Below are 23846 nucleotides of genomic sequence, written 5' to 3' on the forward strand. Positions count from 1 at the left end.
CCACGCCAAGTAGCCTATCCAAGTAGCCTACACATCGTATCCAAAGCAGGAAGGTGTCTAAGTATGCCTGCCAGAAGCTCTATCTCGTCAGTTTACAGGGGGGTTCAGTCGTATTCCGGATGGAGTTGCGACAAGGGTACCGAAACAGCCTTCCCGAGTCGGTAGACTGCTCCGATCACGTCAAGATAGAGGGTTATCCCACTGTTTTAAGGTTTAAGCTTTGCAGATCACGCCAGGGCCAAAAGAACGGTTTGAAGCTTTTCTATCGGCATGACGACATTTGTTAGGATATGAACAAAGAAGCTATAAATAGCTGCATACCATGCTACCTTATACTACTTGTTTGCTTACCATGACTTCCTTCTCTGCCGACACTATTATCACTCGTTACTACGCTGTATACGTTTGTAATATATTGAACGATTATTGAAGCCTTCCAGGCCCAGTCCCGTTTGTCGCTTACCATGCCATGCCATCTACTAGTTGTGCCTCTACATTTTTCACCTTCTTAACACTAACACTGTTATCCCTCGTGATTACACTGTACACCTTCGTTCCGTGCTGGTTAAAGGCCTTGATGATGCCTCCACGCTTTGTAAGCGCCTTTTCTATGTCTGTCAACTGAAACCGGAACCGGTCGCCACCAATGGTCAACTCGTTGAGCCTGAGATCAATGTTGATGGCCTCTCCAGTCTGTGCCTTTTCATAAAACCCCGAGTCCACCATGGTGAAGCCCCACAGACCCAGTGAGGGCTGGTTACGACTGTAGATGAAAGCAAATGACTTGGCAATGACACACTGAACTCCGATTCCTATGGTAGGTAACTGTTAGATGAACGCCGTTGAACATTGGATCCGTGGGGGAAGAACCTATCAATGCTTGTACGGCCTCCTGTCGACTAGAGCCGCATCCAAATGCCTCTCCGGCAACGACAATAGTGTGCCCCTTCTTGACGAGCTCTCGAAACTCGGGATTTGTGAACTCTAAACAATGCTGGCCCAGTTCCTCTTCGTTCTTTGACGAAAGAGCAAATTGTGCCGGGACAAGCTTCATTATTAAAAGTCAATGTCGACAATTCCGTCCAAGGCCGAGAGAAGGTTGCAACTCACCGCATCAGTATCAACAAAATTTCCAAGCCTGTAAATCTTGCCATTGATGATATTTTGGTTCGTGTCAAGGCCATCATCACTAGAGTCCTTTGCAGTGCACTCTTCCTCCGCCTTCCCATAGTCGTCGCCCGGCGGTTCAACCCAAAACGGATCGGGTTGAACCTGATCCACCAACGATCCTCGGCTCTTGAATTGGGCCCATAGATGGTCCGGGATACTATCAACCAGGTTCTGAGGTGATGTTATAGTCATGCTAAACGATGACGCCGCAACGGCGGCGGAAGACGCCAGGTGGCCAATGGCACCTGGAGCTGGACGTTAGCCAAAGAGAGTTGCCGAGCAAAGATCAAAGACGTACCTCTGCCCATGCGGTTCTCAAAGTTTCGATTTTGACTACTCAACCAAACCTCACCAGGCGCAGCCACGTCGGCACCCATGCCCACGCAGTAGCTGCATCCGGGGATGCCTATCGTGAAGCCAGCCTTCTCATAAACTTGGGCAAGGCCAGTTTGCCTCAAAAAGTCTGCGATAGGACGACTCCCTGGGACAACCCGTCGCTGTCCATAGGCAACGGGCTTTAACCCCTTTTCAAGCCCAGCCCGTAAAACAAGAGCCCCTAGGACAAGATCTTCTTCAGCCGTGGTGCATGCGCCGATAAAGACGCCGTCCAGTTTGGACCCGGCCATGTCGGATACGCAGACCACATTGTCGGGGCTCGGATAACGCGCAATGGTTGTTTCTACTTGTGAGAGATCGATGGTATGCGAGACGGCATATGAGCAGCCTGAGTCAGCTTTGAAGAAGACTGAATCGGACTTGTGGCGGGCCGTCTTTCGGGATTGGACAAACTGCTCCGTTATCCGGTCGGGTGCGAAAATTCCTGTGATTCCCCCAAACTCCTACAACAGAGTGAGACATAGCCATCGAGGACAGAATATGACCTACCGTCGTCATGTTGGTAATGGCAAACCTGGCATCGGCGCTTAGCCATCTACATCCAGGGCCAGTATACTCGACGATACGAGAACTGGCAACAGTGTTGCGCTTCAGCTCCTTGAGGATGTGAAGAATAATATCTTTGCCGCCAATCCCCCGTCGAGGCTTGGAAACAAGACGGATTTCAACAACCTCTGGCACCTTGAACCAGATCTCGCCTGTCACCAGCGCCATGGTAACCTCGGCAGCACCCAGGCCAATGGCTAAGCACCCATCAGCGCCGGCGCTGCATGTGTGCGAGTCGGAGCCTATGATGAGCTGGCCAGGCTGCGCTCGTTCGCGGTGGAACTCTGTGTGCATGATGGTGTAGTTGCTGCCCTGAAACTGTGTCAACTTGAACTTTTTCCGGGCCATGTCCATCTCATCAACGAGCTCTTGGACAAGCGGCTGGTCCATCAGGCGGGGGTCCACGACGTGATCACCAGCCAGCCAGAAGCGATCGTTGCGGAAGATGCCAGGATCTCCCATTTTCTGATAAACCTTGAGCATGTTCTAAGTTTTGTGAGTCAAAGCAGTCTCCAGCTGCTCAGCTTCGACTTACGTGCCAGCTCGCCTCGCTAGACAAAACCCAGTCCACAGAAACTAGAATGGCCTCTCCAGGTCGGACCCAACCCTTCCGCAAGACGTCGTGAAAGGCAAAGATCTTTTCTGTCACGTTCATAGGAGGACGGTTGGCAGGTCTAACTGCAAAGGGAGCCAGAGGTTTCCGTGATCGATCGGCCGAATTCAGCGACTCAAGCCCTTTGTTGTCACATTAGTGTTTGACAAGACAGGGGGATAGAATGCATGCGTTTGACTTACAGGCAGAAGCCAGTAGCAGCAGTTCAACTTCATCCTCCGCCAAGACGTTACCCGCCAGCAGCCCCATACCGCCATAGCTTGGAGAGGCTGTAGCAATGCGTAAAACCTCTCTCAGTGCACCAGCCTCCCTCTCGGAGCCATCATGTGTTATCTGATCTGCGACTGCAGACAAAACTTTGAGCGGAAACTGAGACAGATTGGATACTGTTGGCTCGGTATCAGCTTGGGTGTGATGGAGGGTAGGGCGTTGACAAAAACCTACCCAGCGCTTCGTCACTCAACTGCACGTGCCGAATTGTCCTCAACAGTACGAGTAGCTGAGCCGTAAAGTCTCTTGCAGCCATGTTGAAAACGCCGTATCTATAGTGTAGAACAGGGGTTTTTGTCGAGGATGCGAGAAGAGACGCAGGACACCACAAGACGTTCAAATAGGTCAGACTCTTCAGACGATGTATCATGCACTATTCGACTACTTAAGTCGAATCAAGTCTAGACGAACTTAGTTTCATTACTCTCCGGGTCTTGGCTCTCGGCTCTCGCGGCTTCTTCCCCGCAGCCTATCCCCATTCCATGGCGCTGACCCCCCGAGTATAAAGATGGGGAAACCCCGCTGCGAATATTCCGAAATTTCCGAAGAATTCTCTTTCATTTCGACTTCGTCATGTCTCTGCTTGACCGCAGATCAAGCGCCGGCGAGCTTGAAGACCCGAAAATCCCGGATCTTGGCCTTGCTGTACGGGCGTACAAGGCTTGTGCGGCATGCCGGGCGCGCAAAGTCCGTTGCATCATCGAGGATAGAGCGGCCGGGGCGAACTGTGTTCAATGCTTGAAGTATGGCCGCAGTCGGTTACTGTTGTACTATTGCTGACTGTCAGCCTTAGAGACGGTCGAGATTGCGTCTTTGAAGCTAAGAAGCGCTCCTACGATACGAGTACTCGCACGAGGAAAGCCCAGGAGAAGCGAGCTCGGCTTGAGGCCCCAGAACAAACGCCACCCGCGGAGAACCTTGTCCGTACCTCCTCGATCTTCTCACCATTTCGTGGCACTGACCCATTCATTTTATAGTGCCATGATCATTTCAACGTCCGAAGCTCTGCAGATGCGCTCCTATTCTTGTCAGAAGCCGTCGCGAGGCATGGGGATGATGCAGAGCAACCTCGAGAACCAGTCCAACACCACTCCATCGTCTCAGCGACGTCGGACAGTAGAGACGAAGGTGGGGTTTCAGGGCTGGCTGATACCGAAGAACGAGTCAGACTTGAATCACCAGCCTCACCTTGCGAGAATGCCAATATCCAAGATACGGTAGCAACCTTTCACTGCCGGCTTTTCTGGGAGGATATCGTTACGCCCAACGAAGCGTTGGCGTATATTTGCTTCTTTTTCAGAGACCTCTATCCTTTCTTTCCTTTCATTCCAGACGCCTACTACACATGCGTCACCGGACCTAGCCCTGACCTACAAGTAATGCGCTCGCTATTCGAGGAGGATGATGTACTTCTGGGGTGCCTCATTACAGTTTCCAGCCGTTACTACCACCTCCCGAGGCATACTGTCGGTGGATATGAGAGAAGCTGCGAGGTTCACAATAGCTGCTGGGTGTGGACAAAACGCCAGGTTGCCAGAGTAATCTTTGAAGGCGTCAGACCAAAGTCCCCTTTGTCGGTTGTCGAGACTCTACTCATGCTGGCTGAGTGGCTACCGAAGCCTATTCACGCCTTTGTGGAGAACAGCAATCCTCAAGGTAGATCGACCCAAGGCCAACGAGTCGGCGAGCTAATCCTTCAGCCCGCTTTCCGTACAGACCAGGTTTCTTGGTGAGCCCTGAACTTGATCATCTTAGGTCGCTGCTGATATCGGTTCCACCCAGGTCCTACGTCGGTAATGCATTCCTTCTTCTACGGTCTCTACCCCCGAGTCGCAGGTCATGCCCAGTGCTAAAGACTTCGAGTCGTTATTTGACCACTTTGTTCGGATGTCTCATAATGTCCCAGTCGCTGGCTCGTCGCCTGGGTCGCCCCGCTCTCATGAGCTTTGAAGACGTGGACCTCACTCAGGTCAGCCAGGCTTTCCACGATCGCAACATGAGACTTCACGGGCCACAAAATGGTACTGAGGCTATCCCCAATCTCAGCCTTGGCATTTCAGATCAGTTTCACGGCGCCTTTGTGGAGCTAATGAAACTTTTGGCCCACACTCAGGACGTCTTGCACCCACCGACTGGAGATGGTATAGTTGAACCCAAACCCGGCGCGTCACAGACGAATCAACGACTCTTGGCTCTACTACAGCACTTTGACATGATGAATCAAACCTGGAAGACGCAATATGGCAGCCTGTGGGAATGTACGAACCCAACTCCAACTCCCCCTTCATTTGCTGATGTATTCTAGCTAGCGCCCCTGGCATGTCGGAGTTCTCAAGGGCCATGCTGAGGATCGACTTCGAGTACCTCCGACTCTACGAGTTCTCCATGAGCCTGGGCACATATCTTAAACTGGCGGGAGGAGGAAAAGATACCGCTTCTCTCTCTGGACGGGGCTCCTTTGAGCAACAAGAAAATGACTGGGAATTTCCACCAACCTCGCTTGCTTACTACATAGAGCAGGCCATCGATGCGGCAGAGCTACTTCTTGGCCTGATGCTACGTTTCCACTCGCCAATGGGTAAGAACACGCTGCGATACGCTAGTTCGAGACATTACATGAAGATTGTGTTCGCATCTGTGTTTCTAATCCAGGTAAGGAGTCACCTCGTGACAAGATGGTGAGTTCGTCTTGATAACAGAAATCAGGTCCTTCGATCCGGTATTCCTAGTATGTCCTACCAGACGGTTTTAATTGCCACACTCAAGGATACCGTGGCGGTTCTTGAAAGGTGTAGTATAGATGCTGCACACCCGGCACTCCGATACTCTATTTTACTCCGAGGCTTGATGAAAGACCTCAAGCCATCGAAGCTACCAGAGTCATCTTCTCTGATTCCTCTCACAATTGGTCAGAGACAAGCCAAGAATACGATGCCGAATGAATCCACCTGGAACGGGTCATATCCACTTGGCGATGCTGTGAATTCGCTCTCGAACCAAGAGTACCAGCCTCTTCCTTTCCCGGTTCCGGGCTTCGCTAATAAGACACATAGTGGAACCCAGACGGATTTCAACAATGTTTCCTTACCCAGTGTAGGAGTTTCCCAGTGGTTATCCTCGACCGGGTACGCGGAAGGGATCCAATGGACCGGATTTGGTAGCTCGATTATTGAGTGGGAGGATTCTATGGCGCAATTGGATACCGACACGTTCCTTCAGTCACTCATGGGGGTTGATGTGTTTCCCACCATGTAGCTAGTTGAGGTGGCTATAAGAAGCTGATTTCATAACTCCAGACCAGTTTGACGTCACAGATCTGAGGCAAAATCACCCAATAGCGTATCTTATAGTTATTAGTGCTGTGAAAATATGAGAGTTCTTATCTTCGAATCCAAAGTATATATATCTCGGAGAATCTACCTCTTGATGAAGATCGGTGAGCCGCGAAATAGGAATGACCACGCAGTTGACAGATCATCCAAATTTTGAGAAATTATTGATTCCATGAGCATCTCCCAAGTCTTTCAAAGCTATCTAGCCTTTGCACCATTTGCGCCATTGACGCCGGATTCCAAGTTTGTCTTCCTCGCCTTGGCTCGCGCGTTGACAATGGCAATTTGGTTCCGCAATCGCCAGGGGATATCCATGACGTCCATGTGTACCTCAAGCAGTTGAATGTTCTTCGGAGACTGGTAGTCTGGCAGTGAAAACACCTTGTCCAACTCCTCTTTTGTGCGGACCTCACGGCTTGACTCTTGGGCATTAGCTGCGCCAAAGAACGTGAGCAGTGACTGATGGCGCCATGACGCGATGTCGTTGTAGCCAGCCTGGGGGCCGTGGATGGCACGTTCAATCGTATAGCCCTTGTTGTTGATGACGATACTGGCCACTTGTTAGTTCATCCCTGGCAGAGTCCAGCAATATACGCACAGTAGAGGGTTCAGCCCCAAGCGAATCATTGTTCCAACTTCCTGCACAGTCAACTGCAGACTACCGTCTCCAACAACAAGGATAGTCCGTCCGTCCTTCACCCCAGTCTCGGCTTGCAGCTCCCTCTGAGCGATGGCGACACCCAGACAGGATCCTACCGAGTACCCAATGCTGCCGTAATAGACCTGCGTCACATACTTAACACCAGCTGGAAATGTGGCATCTGGAAATCCGAATTGGGCCGTGCCAGATTCTGCGATGAGAATGTCTCCTGGCTGAGTAAGCTCACCAAGACGTTTCCAGATCCAAGATTGGACAATGTTCTTGGAATCTGCGTCTTCTGCCACTGGTTGGCTCGGCAGTACTGGTACTGTTGCAGATGGCAGTTTGACGGTTCCCAGCGCGCACAACAGCTTCTGGAGAACTGTGATCTATGAGAATCCTGGGAGAATAGAATGAAGGCTAGATGTGGCTTACATGGCTTCAGGTAGACTTGATTATATGTGATCCCAAAGACCTGCTATGTCAGTTGCCTTCTTGCCAACTTGAATCAATATTGGCTTACAGTGCAGCTGTCAGGCTCAACAAGAACAACTTGTTCAGGCCGAATCTCTCTTGTGTGCCCACCAGTATTGCTGTCAGCGAGAAGAGGTCCGAGGTTCAGAATGCAGTCGCTGCTCTCAACAGCGGCTTTGACTCCGGGGTAAGAGACTTCACCGTTGTATACTCCACAATATCGTGGGTGAGTTTCCTCGATGATGGTCTTTCCCATGGACGTCGAGAAAATAGGAAGGTCGAGACTATCGGCCAGTTTTCTGACTTCTTGTACAGCCCCATGACGATCTGTGAGGCAATCGACCAGCAATATGGGGTCCTTTGCCGTCTGCAAAGCTTTGAGGACGATGGACAGCGCCTCTGTTTCGTTGGCGACGTTGATGGGGGGGTTGAGCTTAATATGTGATCGAAGGGATGAAGCATCAATGGGTACGTGAACAAAGTCCATAGGAACAAACAAGTAGACCGGTAATGAGCGTAGTAGGCACTCCCCAATGACTCTCTGTCGGTATGGTCAGTCTTTTTCGCCAAGTTTCAAGTCAAAGCAGAACCCACATCAATCTCAGCGCCAGCAGTTGCCGCATCCTCTAGCCATGCATGAGCACATCGAACGTGGGCCGAGATCTTCTCATAGACCTATCTCAATCGTTAGGAGAGGCTTGCTCGAGGCAGCTCAGCCACTTACCTTGTGGTCTGGGTTTGGTCCAAGGCTGTGATGGATCATGAGACGCTTGGCTTGGACATGGGTCGGAGTTGTGCCGACGATGTGAATGAGCTTAACCTGCTCCGTATATGCGCCAGCAACACCGTTGAGGGCACTAAGCTCCCCCACTCCCATTGTGGTCACGACTAGTTACGTTAGCTCAGGAGGGCGGACAGTGTTGATGGAATGCTTACCAACGCCGGGGCAGCCTTTGACCCTGGCATAGCCATCAGCGGCATATGCAGCATTCAACTCGTTGGCATTTCCCACTGAAAGTCTCGATCAGCATTTCAGATTCACCACTCGCCAGAGATACACATACCCCACGACAGGCCATCAACTTGGTCGATGTAGTCGAGTAGCTCCAGGTTCATGTCACCCGGCACACCCATGACACTCCCCACACCCAATTGTCGAATTCTATCAGTGTATTAGCCAAGATTTGGGAGCGGGGTCTAGAAATTTAGCCGTACCTTGTCCATAGGTATTGAACCAGGGGGATCTGGGATTCTGTGGCTGCAGGCATCTTCAAGGAACTGTGCGTCAACGAAAAGGATCAATTGACAACAAATTACATTACGATTAGATACAATACCGTCTTATACCACAGCTGAATAAATAATCAGAATGAGTAGTCTGGCTCAATGAAGATGGCTTATGATCGTTGTCGGTCCGGATATGGCCGGATATTTCGGTTGTAGCTGAAATTACCGAAAACACCGGGGCGCATTCACCACAGACCGAAATTTCCGAACTTTCCCCCCAATAAAGAGAGATTGAAAGATATATCTAGGCCATCTCATTCCGAAATTCCGATGGCATTCACTCAGAGAGCTATACTTGTGTCTAGACCCAGGAGTTTTGGCTGTTGTCAGAATCTCTATCAGCCCCTCACGACCCCCATCTCCCCTTCCAATTTCTTCCAAAAATACTTTCCCGATACTGTCACCGATTCAATTCATCATGTCTCCCGCTCAAGTTGTCAAGAACAGCCACTCAAATGGCTCCGAGTACCCATATCCTCTTGAACGGGGAGCCCAACGCAACGAAGCAGCTACTCGTCTTCGAAAGATGATGGTTGAGGCCCACATCGATCCAACCAAGATCGTCCAGCACCCTATCGCTTGGGACGGTTTGACTGCTCGCCTTGTTGAGGAAGCTGGGTTTCCCATGGTCTTTCTCGGTGGCTACGCAGTGAGCGCTTCTCACGGTCTGGCTGATGCTGGATATCTTGGCTTTGCCGAGATGGTCCATCGCACTCTTGAGGTTTGCCGAGTTGTTGATGTCCCTGTCATGGTTGACGGAGATACGGGGTATGGTAACGAAGTCAACGTCAGAAGGACCGTGCAGGGCTATGCAAAGGCCGGTGCTGCGGGAATTATGATCGAAGACCAAGTCAGCCCGAAGCGTAAGAGCCCTTTTCTTACATGTTTCCAGTTTTCGACTAACTGTAGATAGGATGTGGTCACACCAAGGACAAAAAGGTCATCAACTTTGACGATGCCATCTCCAGAATTCGCGCTGCAGTAGCAGCTCGCAATGAGGGTGTTGACATCTTCATCTTGGCCAGAACAGATGCCCACATCATTTCTTACGAAGAAGCCATCCGACGAGCCAAGGCATTCTTCGACGAGGGTGCTGATGCTGTCGCCATCGAGGCTATCACGTCAGTCGATGAGATGAAGCGCTCTCGAAAAGACTTGGGACCTAACATCCCATCCTTCATCAACATCATTGAAGGTGGAAAGACTCCTTCCATGTCCTACGATGACCTCGCGGCGATGGGCTACTGCAGTGTCGCGTATCCTTTGACGCTGTTGGCTGCAGGCATCAAGGCCATGAGAGGGGCGCTGCAGGGACTTCTGAGGAAGACCGAGTCGCCAGACATGATCATGAGGTTTGAGGACGTATGCTCTGCGGTGGGCTTTCAGGAGTACTGGGACTTGGCGGAAAAGCTCACAAAGGTTCAGTAGTTAGTTAGGCTGTCATGATTGCGCGCCTGTCCTTGTAGTCACTAGAATTGAACTGTTGTAACCAATCTCAGCCCCTGAGTTTGCATTGTCCGATTACATGTGTCGAATTAAATCTCTTGAGTTGTTGGAGGTCCCTTCCCATCCAAAGTGCACACGTCGCGCTGCATCATCGGCCCAATGACATGTAACGTTCACCTCGCTCCCAACGGCTAGAGGTATCTTGACCAACTCTTCTTCTTCCCCGACACAACTTTGATCTACTCGGCTTGTCACCAGAAAGAATGATAATACCCTCGGTATGTTAGAACCATGCCCAACAGATCTCAGGCGTTTGTCCCGAACTGCGAATTTCCCGAAAATGCCGGTGGCGCCAACGGACCCAGCCCCTCTCCTCAGACTTTACCGAATTCCCCACGATCTACGTACCCGAACCCACTCAGCTAGGTTTAGATCCGGGGTATCGTACGGGGTAGAATCTGGGGAAGGGCCCAGGCTTCGGTTTGAAGGAGATTCCAGGTCAAGCTGGGAGATACGTGGAAAGATAAAGAGAGCCTCTCTCCTCGTTCCTTTTACCATATACACTCACGATACATTTCACCTTGATCAGCAAACAGTGCCCGATACCAGTCATGGCCGACGCCGAACTCAAGATGGCCGTCTCACACAGCGAGAGGAGAGACTCCAAGAGCGCCGGAGACACTGCGATCCTCGTCCCAGAGAAGCTATCGACCCATATCAGGCGAAAGGTAAGCAGCTTTGTCACATCAATGATACCTTATACTAACAAAGGCCTCAGTTTGATCGACACGTCATGCCTCTCGTCTGCGTCCTTTACGTCCTATCCTACCTCGATCGTGGAAACATTGGCAATGCCAAAACGGCCGGAGCCCAAGACGATTTGGGACTCAGCGACTCCCAGGTACGGGAAAGGCAGGCACTTCCACGGTTTGGATAAACTAGCTAACCTTTTCAGTGGGCTTGGGTTCTGAACTCGTTCTACATCTGCTACACGCTCTTTGAGTGGACGACTCTACTGTGGAAGCTCCTCCCAGCACACCTGTATATCTCGACTCTGTGTTTTCTGTAAGTCTTTAGCTTCGCTCTTAAATACGTGGGCTGACTATCATTAGTTGGGGGGTCGTCGCCACCTGCACCGGTGTCGTCAAGAACATGGCCGGTCTCTGCGCCTGCCGAGCTGCATTGGGTATTCTCGAAGCCGCCTTTGGTGCCGGCGCTCCATACTATCTATCACTCTTCTATCAGCGCCGCGAATTAGGCCTTCGTGTCTCTATCCTGATCGGAATGTCGCCACTGGCAAACTGCTTTGCCGCCTCCCTCGCGTACGGCATCTCTCAGATTAACGCATCTATCGAGCCATGGAGACTTATCCTGCTTCTTGGCGAGTCCTGATCTACCACTGTTTTTTCAAACACTAATCTTTGCCATAGAGGGTGCTCCTGCCATCATTGTCGCACCTTTTGTCTACTTCTTCCTCGCCGACTCCGCCCAGAAAGCCAAATTCCTGACCGAGGACGAAAAGGAGGCAGCAACCGCTCGACTCGGCACAAGAGACACCACCGAAAAGACAAAACTCAACTGGAAGCAAGTCACAGCCGGCCTCAGCGACTACCAGCCCTACGTGCATGCCCTCATCCACTTCTGCTGCAATTACTCATTCGCCGGCCTCGCCAACTTCCTCCCAACTATTGTCCAGGCCCTTGGCTACAGCAGTATCAAGGCTCAGGGCCTGACTGCCCCTCCATATGCAGCCGCATTCATCCTCTGTATCGCAGCGGCCTTCTTCTCCGACAAGTTTGGACACCGCGGCTTCGTGATTGCTGGCTGCTCAGCCATGGCGGGTGTCGGGTACCTGCTCCTTGCCATCGTCGAAGATACCAACAGAATGAACATCCGTTATCTTGGAATTTGGTTTGCTGTCATGGGAGTCTTTCCCTCGCTGACTCTTAATATTACTTGGCTTCTTAACAACCAAGGTGGTGAGACGAAGCGTGGCATCGGAATTGCAGTCATCGCCATCCTGGGACAGTGCAGTTCGTTTCTCAGCAGCGCCATGTATCCCAAGAAGGATGCGTAAGTGCTTTTCCTTGCCTTCTTAATCAAGATACTAACATGTTCAGTCCTTTCTTTGTCCGTGGTTGCGCCATCGGATGTGCCCTCACATTCATGATTACGATTCTATCTCTGGGCTTGCACTTCAAACTCGACCACGAGAATCGCAAGAGGGACCGCGAGTTTGGGCCGGTCGAGGATCATGAGCAGCTAGACGTGACCCTTATGGGAGACAAGCACCCCAAGTTCCGCTATCTCACTTAAGCGGATGTCAGAATCTTGGGAGCAACTCAAATCTTGTTCGTGGGGTTTGATCGAAACGGAAGCATTTCTGGGCTTTCTTCTGCTCTGAGTCACTTCCTGTATTTTCCATCGTAATCTCGTACTCTTTTCTTGACGATTACTCCCGTCCAGATCTCATCGTGGTGGGGCGTCGGTCACTTTCGTCCTTTCATGCCTTTTTCTTCTCATTAGCTACTTTCGTGTTCCTTACACGAAAACCTCATAATAAATCATCACATGCTTCCACGAAGACCCAGTAGAATTTTATAAGGCCTCCTGTTAAACAGAGCGCGTTTCACAGTAGCAAGCGTTGAAAATGGGGTTGAAAGAGCCTTGTTCTTCTACAAAGGGGTCAGAATACCCCAGATTTATCAACAAAGAAGGATCCACAATTTGGGTCAAAGCCCGGCCAATCGGATCCAAGTGAAGGAATTGATCCGCAGCGCTCAGATGCGCACGGACCTATCAAATCTCCTTTAGTAACCACACGCAATATGAGAAGTGTCAGTATCTTACTCCAGAGGGACGATTCTTCTGGGTCGCGGAAACTCGAAAAATGCTGGGGCTTAATGGTGGATCTTACGCAAGCGAAGAAAATTCATTGGATAAGGTGGATATATGACGGAGATGAAAAGAGCAGCTTGAGCTCTGATTTGAAAAGGTCGGGACATGGCTGGCCACTAGACCATTAACGTCGAAAGTGGAGTCAACGGGAGAAATGCCATCATTTTGGGGGCTTCTTGAGCAGCCGGCTCAGGTGCCTACCCTAGATACTCAGGTGCCAATTCACGGCGCCCCGTTCGTCCGTCCCTGTTGCATTAGAAGGAAGACGTTGAATATTTTTTTTACCCTTGTCTTTAATATTAGACACTAAATCGCGGTTCCTTTATGCATTTATTTCTCATAAAAAAGAGATTCCCTTTGCGTGGAACAGCGCAACAAGGGAATTCAGCAAGCCAATCGATCTCCTTGGAAGGTTTATCTGGATCGTTCGGCCAACCAGATAAAACATTTCCCCCTCGGTGGAGACCAGCATGTGGAGCCGACCCTGCTAAGAAATACATATGTCTCGAACAAAATCTGATGCTTCTGCAAGTACTTCTTATCAGCCTCCTTCCAGCCTCCCACCCTTGAGTTCAGTGCTTTTCTACTATGGTAAGGATGGGAATCACGGACGGCGACTCATACCTGCACCGGGGCCGGTGCAAATAAGATCTATTAGGTAAGCTAGAAGCGCAGAGCCAATCAGAGGTTGACTGAAAATCAGCCATACTCAGCCACACCCGGTGCTGGTATGGGTCGCCAATCACGGACTTGTCGGAACACCAACCTACATCAACGTTGAGCAACTATTTCGTTTCTATGATACGAAGGAGACTCTACTTATCGGCAGGAGCATATTGAAGAGGAACGGACTTATGTAAGGCAAAGTTCGAGACTCATCAGCCGCAATCTCCGGGTAATTGGCAACTTTATCGACCTTGAGAGTATAGCTATTAGTATGAACTGCCTTGGCTGAGTATCTCATGAAAGACCTACTTCTGCCACAATTCTGTTCATCATGAAACGACACTGCATCCTGGCTGACTTAACACCGTACATGATGGGAGGGTACGGCTTGCCGATAACCAGAGGATTGGTGGTCGGCGCGGTGCTTGTATTCACGATGGTCTTCGATTCGTCTCCTTGAGGAGAGTCTTTTCTTTCACCTTGGTCACCGCTAGCATCCTCAGCTTCCTCTGAGGCAGCGTCCGAAGTTGTTGCTGGTGGTGTTTTGGCTGGTGTATCACTCTCTTTGGAGAGCTTACTGGACTTCGCTTCCAGTTTCTTCTCAAGAGAGTCCACTTGGTCTCGCTCATGACATTCTATAGCAAACTCGGTGTCGAGGCCTTCAGAGTCTTCTGTGCAGAGTCTGTATAAAAGCATCAGCTCGAGTACGTGATGTCACCATTCATACCGCAATTGGTGTCAACATACCTTTGTCCAATTTCTCCTTCTGGGTTGAGTGCCTGCATTCACATCAAGTGCAAGAACAGCCAGCCCCTTAGCGATGTTCTGGTAGTCCAAAAACGCGTCTCGGAGTGCAGACGTGTTAACACGCGCGTTCTCATAGGACAGCGGGTTGAAGTGAGTGCTGGAGTTGCGGAAGCTCTTGACTGAGCTATACTTTGTCAACACAGCGTGAGTTCTCATGGGACACTTTGCAACCCTGTCGGGGAACAATAAAGCCACGGCCCTCATGGTATCAAAAGTCCAATCCTCCTCATCTGCCATGCAATCAATTAGCAGGTATTCCGTCACAGGTTGGGTGTAGAGACTCACCCTTCTTGGGATCTTGTCCACCTCCGGTCCAAGTGACGGAAATGGTGGTCTCATTCTCCGTCAGGATGTCGCGCTTGATCTTGTCGACAGAAACATCGAGACTTCCACTTGCCTTTTCAAGAGTTAGGCTTACGGAGGCACTGGTTTAATGTGGTCAGCTTGTTGCGGGTGTCTAGCCTTTGAGTTACGTACTCTATTTTGAGTGTGTTCGCCAGAGGTCGATCCTTGGCACGGATGGAGATGATGGCTGTGAACTCACCACCCTCTTGGAAGCCTGTCATGGTGTTAGTCGCCAACCTGCTCATGGCGTTAATGGTCCGCAGTCTGACAAGAATAAAGGAATCACCGTAAACACGAGGAAAGTCAGCAGCCTTCAAACCTTGAACAGGAGAGAACTTGGTTAAGCTCTGGTCCGTGGTGATCTGGTTGATGTCCTTGGAAGACACCATGCACGTGAGATCAGCATTCTTGATCTTGGATACGTTCAAGAAGTCGCCGCTGCCTTCGACACTGCCCTTGCCGAACTTGACCGTAAATGCGGCGTTGATATTCAAGTTGTCAAAGAGATCAGAGACCTTGTCGATGATGCTCGTCTTGTAGGTCACTGACTGAGGGACGGGCTTTAGTGCTGTGTCAATATCTGCGAGTTTGGCTGGGCGGTTGCCGTCTTCTCGCACGACCGCTCCTGCGAGACATAGCTCCTGCGTGAAGGAGTTGAAACCTGACTGCTATGAGTTGATCCCTGGCTAAGATGAAGTGGTTGAGACTCACTAGCGCCAAGGGTTATTCTATCATGGTAAGGTGCGAAGAGAGCTATCTTGTGAGATGATACGCTGGGTGGTTTGGAGATGGGGGCTCGCGTCGGTGTACATGCAACATGCTACCACAGGCCAGGGTTAACATTTGTGGACAAGAAATAATCGGTAAAAGACATATTATTGCAATATTTTGGGGCAGAAGTTTGATGCTGTGATGTGCTGATAACTGTGCGTTTTGTTGTCGTAACTGATGGCGTCTTTTGGAGCCGTCATAGACCGCAACACTAAAGAGCAGTTGTGCGTGTTGTCTTTAAAGTAAAATGAGCTATCGTGCCCTCGAATACTCTGGCAATCTGTTGAAAGCACATTGGTCAATTTGCCCGCAATCCCCAACCTGGTCGTCGTCATTCGGATAGTCGGAAAGTCTATCTGCAGTTCGCGTATTGGTGAATTATATAGCAACGAAGCTGGAGAAGAACTGTGTAATGGTAAGGTGACAAGATTATAAATATGGCTGAAGTTCACCTGGGCTCAATGCTCCATCTCTTGACAACTAGATTCCAAAGACAGTCTATCACAATGCCTACTCAGGAAGAACAACAGAACCTTGCCGTCGTCACCGAGTACTTTGACGAGTACTGGAACAAGGCCAACCCCGAGATTGTCGAAAAGTTATGTGTAGACGACTTTGTCATCAACTATCCCATGCATGGTCCTCGATATGGCAAGGAGGCTGCCAAAGAGATGATGCGAGGATTGAAGGAGGTGAGCCGTTTTCCCTGCTATATCTCTGTTGATGAGAATTTCCAGCTGATTGCACCAGGCTTTTCCAGACATTTCGTTCCGCGTCTACCAGCATCCTCTCATCGCGAGTGGGCCCTACGTTGTTGGGCGATGGATTGGTGGTGGGACGCACGCTGGTGTTGCTATTGGCGATTTGGCGGTTGGTTCCCTGGACCGCGCCAATACCGGCAGGAAGATTTACTTTTCCGGAATTACTATATTCACTCTGAAGGACGGCAAGATTATTGATGAGACGGCTGAGGAAGGTACTTTGACTGCGCTGCAGCAGCTTGGGCTTGTTGCGCAGCCTAATCCTGGCAAGGAGATCAAGTATCTTCATGAATGATGGGTCGTAAATGAAGGAATTTGGAGGAAGATTGGCATGCATGTATTGTAAAATTGAACTGAAGGTGTCCTGTGTTTGATAAACGTGCTCAGCATGACTGGCGCATGTGCTTGTGGCAGGCAACTCGAGATGAGAGTCTGAATGCAGTCAGGGTTGGGTTGAATGTCGTACTCGTATTTCGTTCAAGTATAAAAAGGGAGCTTTGCTAATGAAACTAAAAAGAAACAAATAATACAGTATAGAACATCGGAGGTCTCCCAAAGCCATGGGGGACTGTCCCGACCATTCTCACACCCGCGAAGCAGCAAACCCGTCGGAACAAGCAAGAACTCCAGCAAACTTCCCCTCCTCCATGTTCAAACTACACCTTTTGTCATTCCAATCCCAAAGCTATGCGCAGGCAAGTTGACGATACGCCCGTCTCGGAAGTGGAATAATAAGCGCCCTCTCACAGGCGCTCGCTTCTCTGTTCGATCTTGTCCATCTTGGACTTGATAGCCTGAATGTCGGCCTCAGCCTTTTCTAGTTCCTTGCGGAGCTGTTCCGTCGACTTTTGCACGGCCCAAGCATCCGCCTTCTTTCCCCACCACGTGGAGAACAGCCAAGAAGAACTCTGCTCCTCAGTTGAGTCTGTAACTTGCCTCCGCTTAGCTGGGACATCGGGAATGGCCCCAGAGGCCTCGAGCTTGCGCTTGTTCGAGGTAGTAGCGGAGGAAATAGCGGTAGCAGGAGGTAACATGTACGAAGCCAAGGGATGCCTGGGCTGGCTAGGTTTGTGCGTGTTAGCCAAAGATGCAGCATCAGCATTCTGAGGCATTGGTGGTGGACTCTTGAACAATGATTTAGCATTTCGCAAACCGCTGGGGCTGGTCCATTGGCCGAGTCGATTATTTGGCCGCTTCGAGCGCGTGAAGGTTTTCATTTTCTGAATGAACTCGACGCGACGTTGGGCGGGATCAATGCCCGCGCAACAAGAGTAGCCTCTGACAAGCGCGGTGATATTGGAAATGGCGATAATGCCGGTATCATCGTGCTGTTGGCATTCCTACATAGTTCACGTTAGTGGAGGCGGGGGCATGTCATCGTTGTTTAGGACAAACCTTTTCAAACAAATTGAGCTTTTCGTCAATATTACCATGGTCGAGATGCGCTTCCAGCCAGCGCACCAAAAGGTGTCTGATACGGATGGGATGACTGGATGTGTCGGAGCTCTTGGGGTCCAGATAAGCCGCCTCCATGTCGACGAGGTCCACATGGACAACGACCCAGTGCTCCAGCATGATGACAAAGACAACATGCCGATGCAACTGCAGATTCACGACAGGGGGCATGGAACCTCCCTCGCCGACAATAAAAAAAATCCAGCTCTCGGGCCTCTCGTAGAGGCACAGACACGAGAAGATGTCTGTCCTTGAAAGCGTTTCAGTCCCTCTACATAGATGCTTGAGAGTAGAGCTCCATGGCTTTGGCACGTCTTCCAGTAGGGTCTTGGCCGCGTTTCTGGGTTGGGTCTCTGTGACTTGTCCAAAACTGGCCATAGTTTTGAAGATGGTTGGGTAGTGAAGCTTGGAGTTTGTTGAAGATGCCCGGTTCCTTGAAGGCAGTGAGAAGATGAGAATAATGAAGAACAAGAGTGGGAGAACAACTCACGAAGGGAACCAGGTATTTAGCAAGTGGTCAAGAAGCGTGGCTTTGTTCATGTTGTACCCGGGAAACAAAAGAAGTACAAGGCCTTGGTCTGGAACATCGAGATTTGGACTGCTACTGCTCAAAGACATTCTTTCAAGTCACAGCTCTCGCACGGCCGGCTTGATTAATCTTGACCATGGAGTTATTTCTATTCTTGCACACTGTTTCTGCCTGATTTTGCTTCCTTTGTCTTCATCCCTGTTACGTCTTAAAGCCAACCTAGAGCTCTGACACTGCCGAGTAGCTCTCCTATGGACTTGACAAAGCTCGATATGCGTGTCACTCCCTGAGATACTCTGGCTTTATTGTCAGGTATCCTTTGTAGTTTACTTCCCGTTCTACTTAGGCAGCTAGACAAGATAGGTTGCTCTCCATTCAGTGCAACAAAGGCCAATGGCCGCACGTTGTTTCCCCAGGTGCTAATAGGGCGGTCCCTGTTATGAGAGAAGACGCCGTCATATGCCGGCGATTACAGCCTTGCCAGTTCAACCAGCAACATGGCCATGTCTGCGAAAGTACGCAAGTCAGTTGTTTAATTGTATACAAGTCCAGTTCCGCCGCGATTTTTATTCGTCACTCGTTTCCTTCTAACCTCCAGCTTCCTTGTAGGGAGAGAAGGACTTGGTGTCCCTATGGGAGGCCTTCGGAGACCGGTCTTGTTCGTTTTGCATTATCTGCCCCTTTGAGCTGGGCTGGAAACTGTTGTGTGCGATTCCCATCAATGATAGTATTGTATGGGTGACACGAGACTTGTTCTGCCCAACTGGCGATAACGTAGTTTGACCAAAAAAGCGAGAATCCCAGCTGCATGTGTTTTTGCCTGTCTCAAACCCGAATCAGAGTCCTTACGACTCGCCTTGACCTAGTTTCTTCGCTTGCTCAAGGTGGTTTTTCGGGTAGTCTTCTGGCAAACCTGGCGATTCGCATTCACAGCACTCGCAGTTTTCTTCGTGATCTGGGATGTCTCGTGGGCGGTCTGGCGACTCGCATTCGGTGGCTCTTGAAGCCGTGGGAGTTTCATCTGCAACCTCTGAAGCGCGTGATCAGTATGGAGAAGGTTCGGGAGAAAGGGAGATAGTTTACCGGCGTCCTCCTCATCTTCTTGAATGTCTTGTGTCATGTAACCATCACTGTCGGTAGCCATCAAGGCTTCGAATTTAAGCTGCATTTGCTTCCAAGCAGAGTCGGGGTCAGCGGCGAACGACTTTACCCACTCGTCGAATTCGATGTGTTCTTCGTCTTCGGTCGAAGCTCCGGAAGAGTCTCCAGCCTTCTCTTCCTCTGCATCTTGGATCTTGGATTCTTTCTCTGCCGTAGATTTGGTCTTTTCCGTCATAGGACGCTCGGTCGTTGGGTACTCGCTTGCCTGGTTGTTCGTGTTGGGCTCTCGCCGCAGCGGGCTAGCGTCAGCGTCGGGCATGCTGAGGGCAAAATAAAGAAAATATGGTATTGAGAACCAAGGTACTCCTGATGAGATACTCAATGTCTAGGTAGAATTTAATATAGTGGTGTGTTTGTGTTAAAGCGCATGGATGCAAAGAACAGAAACACTACGCGGGAATGGCGATGTAATTGTGTCATGTGATGAACCGTTAAATCATGTTCCAGAAGGAACGATGTACTTGAACGTCGGCCCGATACCTAGGTGTCACCGAGGAGGAACGGTTGTTGTGTTGAGTGAGGGCATCGCGACCTGCGAGGTTTGTTGCCTAAAATGCCAGCCCCAGTGCCACACCACCAAAGTAGAGGGATATCTGTTTATTTTGCTAGCAAAGAATGAACAGATCTCAAACAGTCTCCAAAGCAAATGACTTGGTGCCAGGTCTTCTTAGAGATAAATGATTTTTAGATGATGCATCTCTGCACTTGTGGTTGGCCCGAGTCTCGCAGTGAGATAGCCTCTCGCCCGGCGCTTGATAGCCTACAGATCCCATTTACCATTAAGATTTCTCAGAAATTCCAATATATTCCTCTAGCAACTGAGAAATGCTGCTTTAGGCTCACCTGAATAACTGCCACACCCATGGACGCTTAGCACACGTGTTTGGCACATGCAACTACAAACTCATTCATTTCCACGTGGTACACCGCCTCTGTGTACCGTCTGTGGAGGCATGCAGAAATTCAAGTGCGAATTGCGACATCGCGTTTGCCATGGACTATCGCCCATTCAAGTCGTTGTCCGATCACCCGTTTTCAAGGTGTGTTTGTGACAGACCAGGGTTCTAAGGCGCACCAATAGCCAGGTTGCCCACACCATCAGCAACTGTAACCCACCTGCATACCTAGTGAGTTGTGTTTCACAATATCCACCAAGCAGATGCCTGTCCTGGTTTTAGCCACGCTATACACGAGTGACGGGCCGAGCCAAGATGCTAGAGTGGGAGGTCGGTATGTCGGCGTAAAGACCACCGAGGTCATGCGAGTCCCGGACGACGATCACAATATTTCCCATTTTGGGGGCACTTGTTGACGAGACATCTCGATATATACTAGCTCGGCATCTAGAAATGACACTATGTACAAGCCTGATGTCCTTTGCCTGCCGCAGAGGTGAATCCCCCACAAGTCCGCTTAAGCACTGCAGACGTTCTTGGCTGCATTGCCAGTGATGCCCCAGAAAATGTTCTCGGCACAAGGAGACTCCCGAACAGAGGTGTTGTCAATCTTAGCCTTGACATAGATACCGCTGTTGTTGGGGAACTCGCTGCGAGCAGCAACGCGCACCTCTCCTCCGCCATTGATGGTACCGTCCCGGATAGCAAAGTTATAGCAGTTCTCAATCAGGACAGCGTTGTTTCCATTGTTGGCGAGATCAATCTGCTTGATCTCGGCAGCACCGGACATGGAGACACAGAAGATACCGCGGCCGCCGCCTCGAGAGTAAACCTTGTCGATGAAGACGTTGGTCTTGGTGTACTGGCCGTCAGAGAGCTGTCCGTTGTTGTTGGCAAAGCGAAGAGTAGCGTAGCCGGTTCCCGTGCCGACGTTGTTGCCCTCAACGTAGCCGACCCAGGCGTTGGTGGTCTTCTGAAGGAGCAGACCGCACTCGCCGCAATCGCGGGCAATGACGGAGTTGATGTTCAGGCCGTCAATGTTCCAGGTTTCAACGGCGTGGCTGCCGGCGCCGGTAACGGTAATGGTGTCCATCTTGACGTTGGAGTTGGCAGCGAGATCGCGGTCGAAACGGATGCCGATACCGCCGCTGAGGTTCATGGTGATCTGGCCCAGGTTCAGGTTCTTGGTGCCTGAGAAGCGAAGACCGAAGTAGGGGTTTCCGGTCATTTTGAGGTAAGGGATCTTGACATCGTTCTGGTTGGTAACCTCGATGGCACCACGGCCGGACCTGTTGGAGACGTTGATGGTGCCGCAGACCTCAAACGTCTTGCCACTAGTGATGGTGAGAGTAGAGGCGCCGATGCTGCCCGAGGCAGAAACGACAACACGCTGACCGCTGCTGATGCGGTCAAGGGCCGTCTGAATGGCAAGACGATAGTCGGATCCAGAGTAGACGTTGGATCCGCCGACCTTGGCGGTATAGGTGCCAGAGCCAGTGACGGTAGCCTGGGGGCTGCCGTCACCACAAGCAGCGTTGACAGCGCTGGCAAAAGCCAGAACCGCCGTAGCGATGGAAGACAGATGAACCATGATGTTGCCTTGACCGAGCTGATACTCAAAGATAGAGTTGAGAGCAAAGACACTGAGCAGTTCCCTCTACCGCGACGACACGAGCGACATCCGTCCCTTTTATGCCCCCATGGTATTGTGTTTTAAGGTGTCATTATAAGCTTCCTCCTAGTCCCTGTCGCAACAGGGGTCCTCCCAGAATCCTCCAACCGGAGCCGAGAGAACCATCTCTCAAATGGTCAAGGACCGGCGGTGTGGGAGGATTTGCGGCCCACAAGAGGGTGACGGAATGACCTTCTCCGATGGTGCCTCCAAGCTACCCGTTTCCACCTATCGGCAATAGAGTCGTTGTTAGACTTAAATGCCGCGGACGCTGAATGCGGGAGGTGGAAGCGTTGGCGATGTTACTGCCGCTGGGTTATGCCGGCTTGGCCAAGTCCGGGGCGCAGAATCTGGTCTGCTTTTAGTCTTTGCATCGTCTTAGACAACGTGATTGAGAAGGTTTCTGAATGTCAGGATCTTTGGCAGCAGAGACAGTAAATCAGCTCATATCCGGATCGTCCGGGCCCTGTCAATTTTGTTGTTTCATGTTGACAAGCTTATTTTAACGATGGTGAGACGCCATCACCAAAGGCGGTTAGGCTAAATATCGAGGCTATTCGGGCTTTTTACCCCAAACCACCTTCATGCGGAAATAGGCGTGAATCTTGCTGTTCCGCATTTCACGCCGCAGCCTCGCAGCATAGACGGATACCTCCTCTCTTGACCAACCCTCCGAAGTAGCCATATACAGGACGTAACCTTCGGTATCCTGCTCCAAAGTGGCCCGTGAGAATCGGCCCATCTCTTTCAACTTTGGGTCCTTCGGCCAGTCTCCAAGAGGAACCTATGCCATGAAGTTAGCAAGATTTTGCATTATAGGAATGGATGAGAAGCCTACCTTGATGTTGAACTCTTTAATGTCGACGAACCCAGCGGCTTCCATCCCCTTCCGCTGATCCTCATCGTCCACCAGAGTGAATGAACGACCGATAGTAAGACCACCTTGAACAAAGAGCCTCCCCCATTGAAACATAGCCGTCTTATCAGTAACGGTTCCATCGTCGCTTTCTAGCCATGGTGCTGATTCTAGGCTTTCGACGTATCCTCCTGGCTTGCAACATCTGAAAGCTTCACGGAACAATGCGCTCCAGTCGACAATGCTGCCAGTCAGGTATCGCATGTGGACGTAGTCGAGGGAATCGGGCGCAAAGGTCCATTCTTGCGTACAATCATCGATATGACTAGCGAATGTGAGTGATTGCGAGCACGAGACGTTCTGGGCTATGCGTACAACTCCAAGTTTGGCGGCACCCAACCAGGTTGGATAGGTGATATGTCAGTCCCAATCACCTTGCATCCAGGATGCTCATCTGCAAAGTCACTGACAAAAGACGTTAACTTGCGGCTTCACGGGTGGAGGAGCACTCACATGGCCCAGATACCTGTCCCAGTGCCGATGTCAACTGCCCTCTAGGTTGAACCGGTTAGCAATGGAGCAGCAGGAGCTAAAGGCTGGCTAAGCTAACTTCTATGTCCTTTTTCAGCGGTGCTAGATGCAGCTTGTCGCCAATAGCTAGAGTGAGAAGATGATGGCTTGCTGTGTCAGCGTCACTTGTTTCAAGGTGGAAAGAGCCTCGACTCACTTGATATCCATAGACTCATTCTGCTGCTCATCGTTCGAACCCCTTCAATTATATCAGTTGCACCCTAAAAAAGACATACTTTAAGTGATCGTACCAGTACTGGGCATTCCCTCGTTCGCTGTGGTACG

The 23846-nt window shown here is 50.6% G+C and overlaps 10 protein-coding genes and 1 pseudogene across 11 annotated transcripts, besides 1 other annotated feature; 4 read left to right on the forward strand and 7 right to left on the reverse strand.

Moving 5' to 3' along the window:
- Positions 1-459: 459 nt before the first annotated feature.
- NCS57_00979700 (3-isopropylmalate dehydratase large subunit 2) lies at positions 460-3251 on the reverse strand (the record flags this gene model as incomplete). Its single annotated transcript, XM_053059559.1, has 8 exons — positions 460-812; positions 871-1048; positions 1111-1415; positions 1469-2009; positions 2056-2598; positions 2648-2847; positions 2908-3111; positions 3170-3251. The coding sequence occupies 8 exons, from the start codon at positions 3249-3251 to the stop codon at positions 460-462; spliced, it is 2406 nt and encodes an 801-aa protein (XP_052911630.1).
- Positions 3252-3568: 317 nt separating this feature from the next.
- Positions 3569-6250, forward strand: NCS57_00979800 (Zn(2)-C6 fungal-type domain-containing protein; the record flags this gene model as incomplete). Its single annotated transcript, XM_053059560.1, has 6 exons — positions 3569-3738; positions 3789-3915; positions 3973-4724; positions 4778-5253; positions 5301-5647; positions 5702-6250. 6 exons carry the CDS (start codon positions 3569-3571, stop codon positions 6248-6250), a joined length of 2421 nt encoding a protein of 806 aa, XP_052911631.1.
- Positions 6251-6525: 275 nt separating this feature from the next.
- NCS57_00979900 (Pyruvate decarboxylase) lies at positions 6526-8709 on the reverse strand (the record flags this gene model as incomplete). The annotated part of the gene is made up of 9 exons (XM_053059561.1): positions 6526-6877; positions 6926-7349; positions 7403-7442; positions 7491-7982; positions 8036-8116; positions 8166-8329; positions 8378-8452; positions 8506-8603; positions 8657-8709. 9 exons carry the CDS (start codon positions 8707-8709, stop codon positions 6526-6528), a joined length of 1779 nt encoding a protein of 592 aa, XP_052911632.1.
- Positions 8710-9146: 437 nt separating this feature from the next.
- Positions 9147-10156, forward strand: NCS57_00980000 (uncharacterized protein; the record flags this gene model as incomplete). The annotated part of the gene is made up of 2 exons (XM_053059562.1): positions 9147-9591; positions 9642-10156. The coding sequence occupies 2 exons, from the start codon at positions 9147-9149 to the stop codon at positions 10154-10156; spliced, it is 960 nt and encodes a 319-aa protein (XP_052911633.1).
- Positions 10157-10785: 629 nt separating this feature from the next.
- Positions 10786-12490, forward strand: NCS57_00980100 (uncharacterized protein; the record flags this gene model as incomplete). Its single annotated transcript, XM_053059563.1, has 6 exons — positions 10786-10902; positions 10953-11075; positions 11130-11239; positions 11287-11555; positions 11605-12247; positions 12295-12490. 6 exons carry the CDS (start codon positions 10786-10788, stop codon positions 12488-12490), a joined length of 1458 nt encoding a protein of 485 aa, XP_052911634.1.
- A 1378-nt stretch (positions 12491-13868) lies between these two features.
- Positions 13869-15558, reverse strand: NCS57_00980200 (annotated as a pseudogene). Its single transcript has 5 exons — positions 15023-15558; positions 14831-14970; positions 14486-14775; positions 14109-14437; positions 13869-14001 (listed from the first exon to the last, which is right to left on the reverse strand).
- Positions 13869-15558: a sequence feature.
- Positions 15559-16167: 609 nt separating this feature from the next.
- NCS57_00980300 (uncharacterized protein) lies at positions 16168-16717 on the forward strand (the record flags this gene model as incomplete). Its single annotated transcript, XM_053059564.1, has 2 exons — positions 16168-16353; positions 16412-16717. 2 exons carry the CDS (start codon positions 16168-16170, stop codon positions 16715-16717), a joined length of 492 nt encoding a protein of 163 aa, XP_052911635.1.
- Positions 16718-17165: 448 nt separating this feature from the next.
- NCS57_00980400 (uncharacterized protein) lies at positions 17166-17997 on the reverse strand (the record flags this gene model as incomplete). The annotated part of the gene is made up of 2 exons (XM_053059565.1): positions 17166-17762; positions 17818-17997. The coding sequence occupies 2 exons, from the start codon at positions 17995-17997 to the stop codon at positions 17166-17168; spliced, it is 777 nt and encodes a 258-aa protein (XP_052911636.1).
- A 1254-nt stretch (positions 17998-19251) lies between these two features.
- On the reverse strand, positions 19252-19826 carry NCS57_00980500 (uncharacterized protein; the record flags this gene model as incomplete). The annotated part of the gene is made up of 2 exons (XM_053059566.1): positions 19252-19436; positions 19490-19826. 2 exons carry the CDS (start codon positions 19824-19826, stop codon positions 19252-19254), a joined length of 522 nt encoding a protein of 173 aa, XP_052911637.1.
- A 1154-nt stretch (positions 19827-20980) lies between these two features.
- NCS57_00980600 (uncharacterized protein) lies at positions 20981-22054 on the reverse strand (the record flags this gene model as incomplete). Its single annotated transcript, XM_053059567.1, has 1 exon — positions 20981-22054. One exon carries the CDS (start codon positions 22052-22054, stop codon positions 20981-20983), a length of 1074 nt encoding a protein of 357 aa, XP_052911638.1.
- Positions 22055-22688: 634 nt separating this feature from the next.
- On the reverse strand, positions 22689-23729 carry NCS57_00980700 (uncharacterized protein; the record flags this gene model as incomplete). Its single annotated transcript, XM_053059568.1, has 6 exons — positions 22689-22919; positions 22974-23316; positions 23367-23456; positions 23505-23545; positions 23602-23668; positions 23719-23729. The coding sequence occupies 6 exons, from the start codon at positions 23727-23729 to the stop codon at positions 22689-22691; spliced, it is 783 nt and encodes a 260-aa protein (XP_052911639.1).
- Positions 23730-23846: the final 117 nt, after the last annotated feature.

This window comes from Fusarium keratoplasticum, chromosome 7 (genome assembly GCF_025433545.1).
Source record: "Fusarium keratoplasticum isolate Fu6.1 chromosome 7, whole genome shotgun sequence".
Lineage (NCBI taxonomy): Eukaryota > Fungi > Ascomycota > Sordariomycetes > Hypocreales > Nectriaceae > Fusarium > Fusarium keratoplasticum.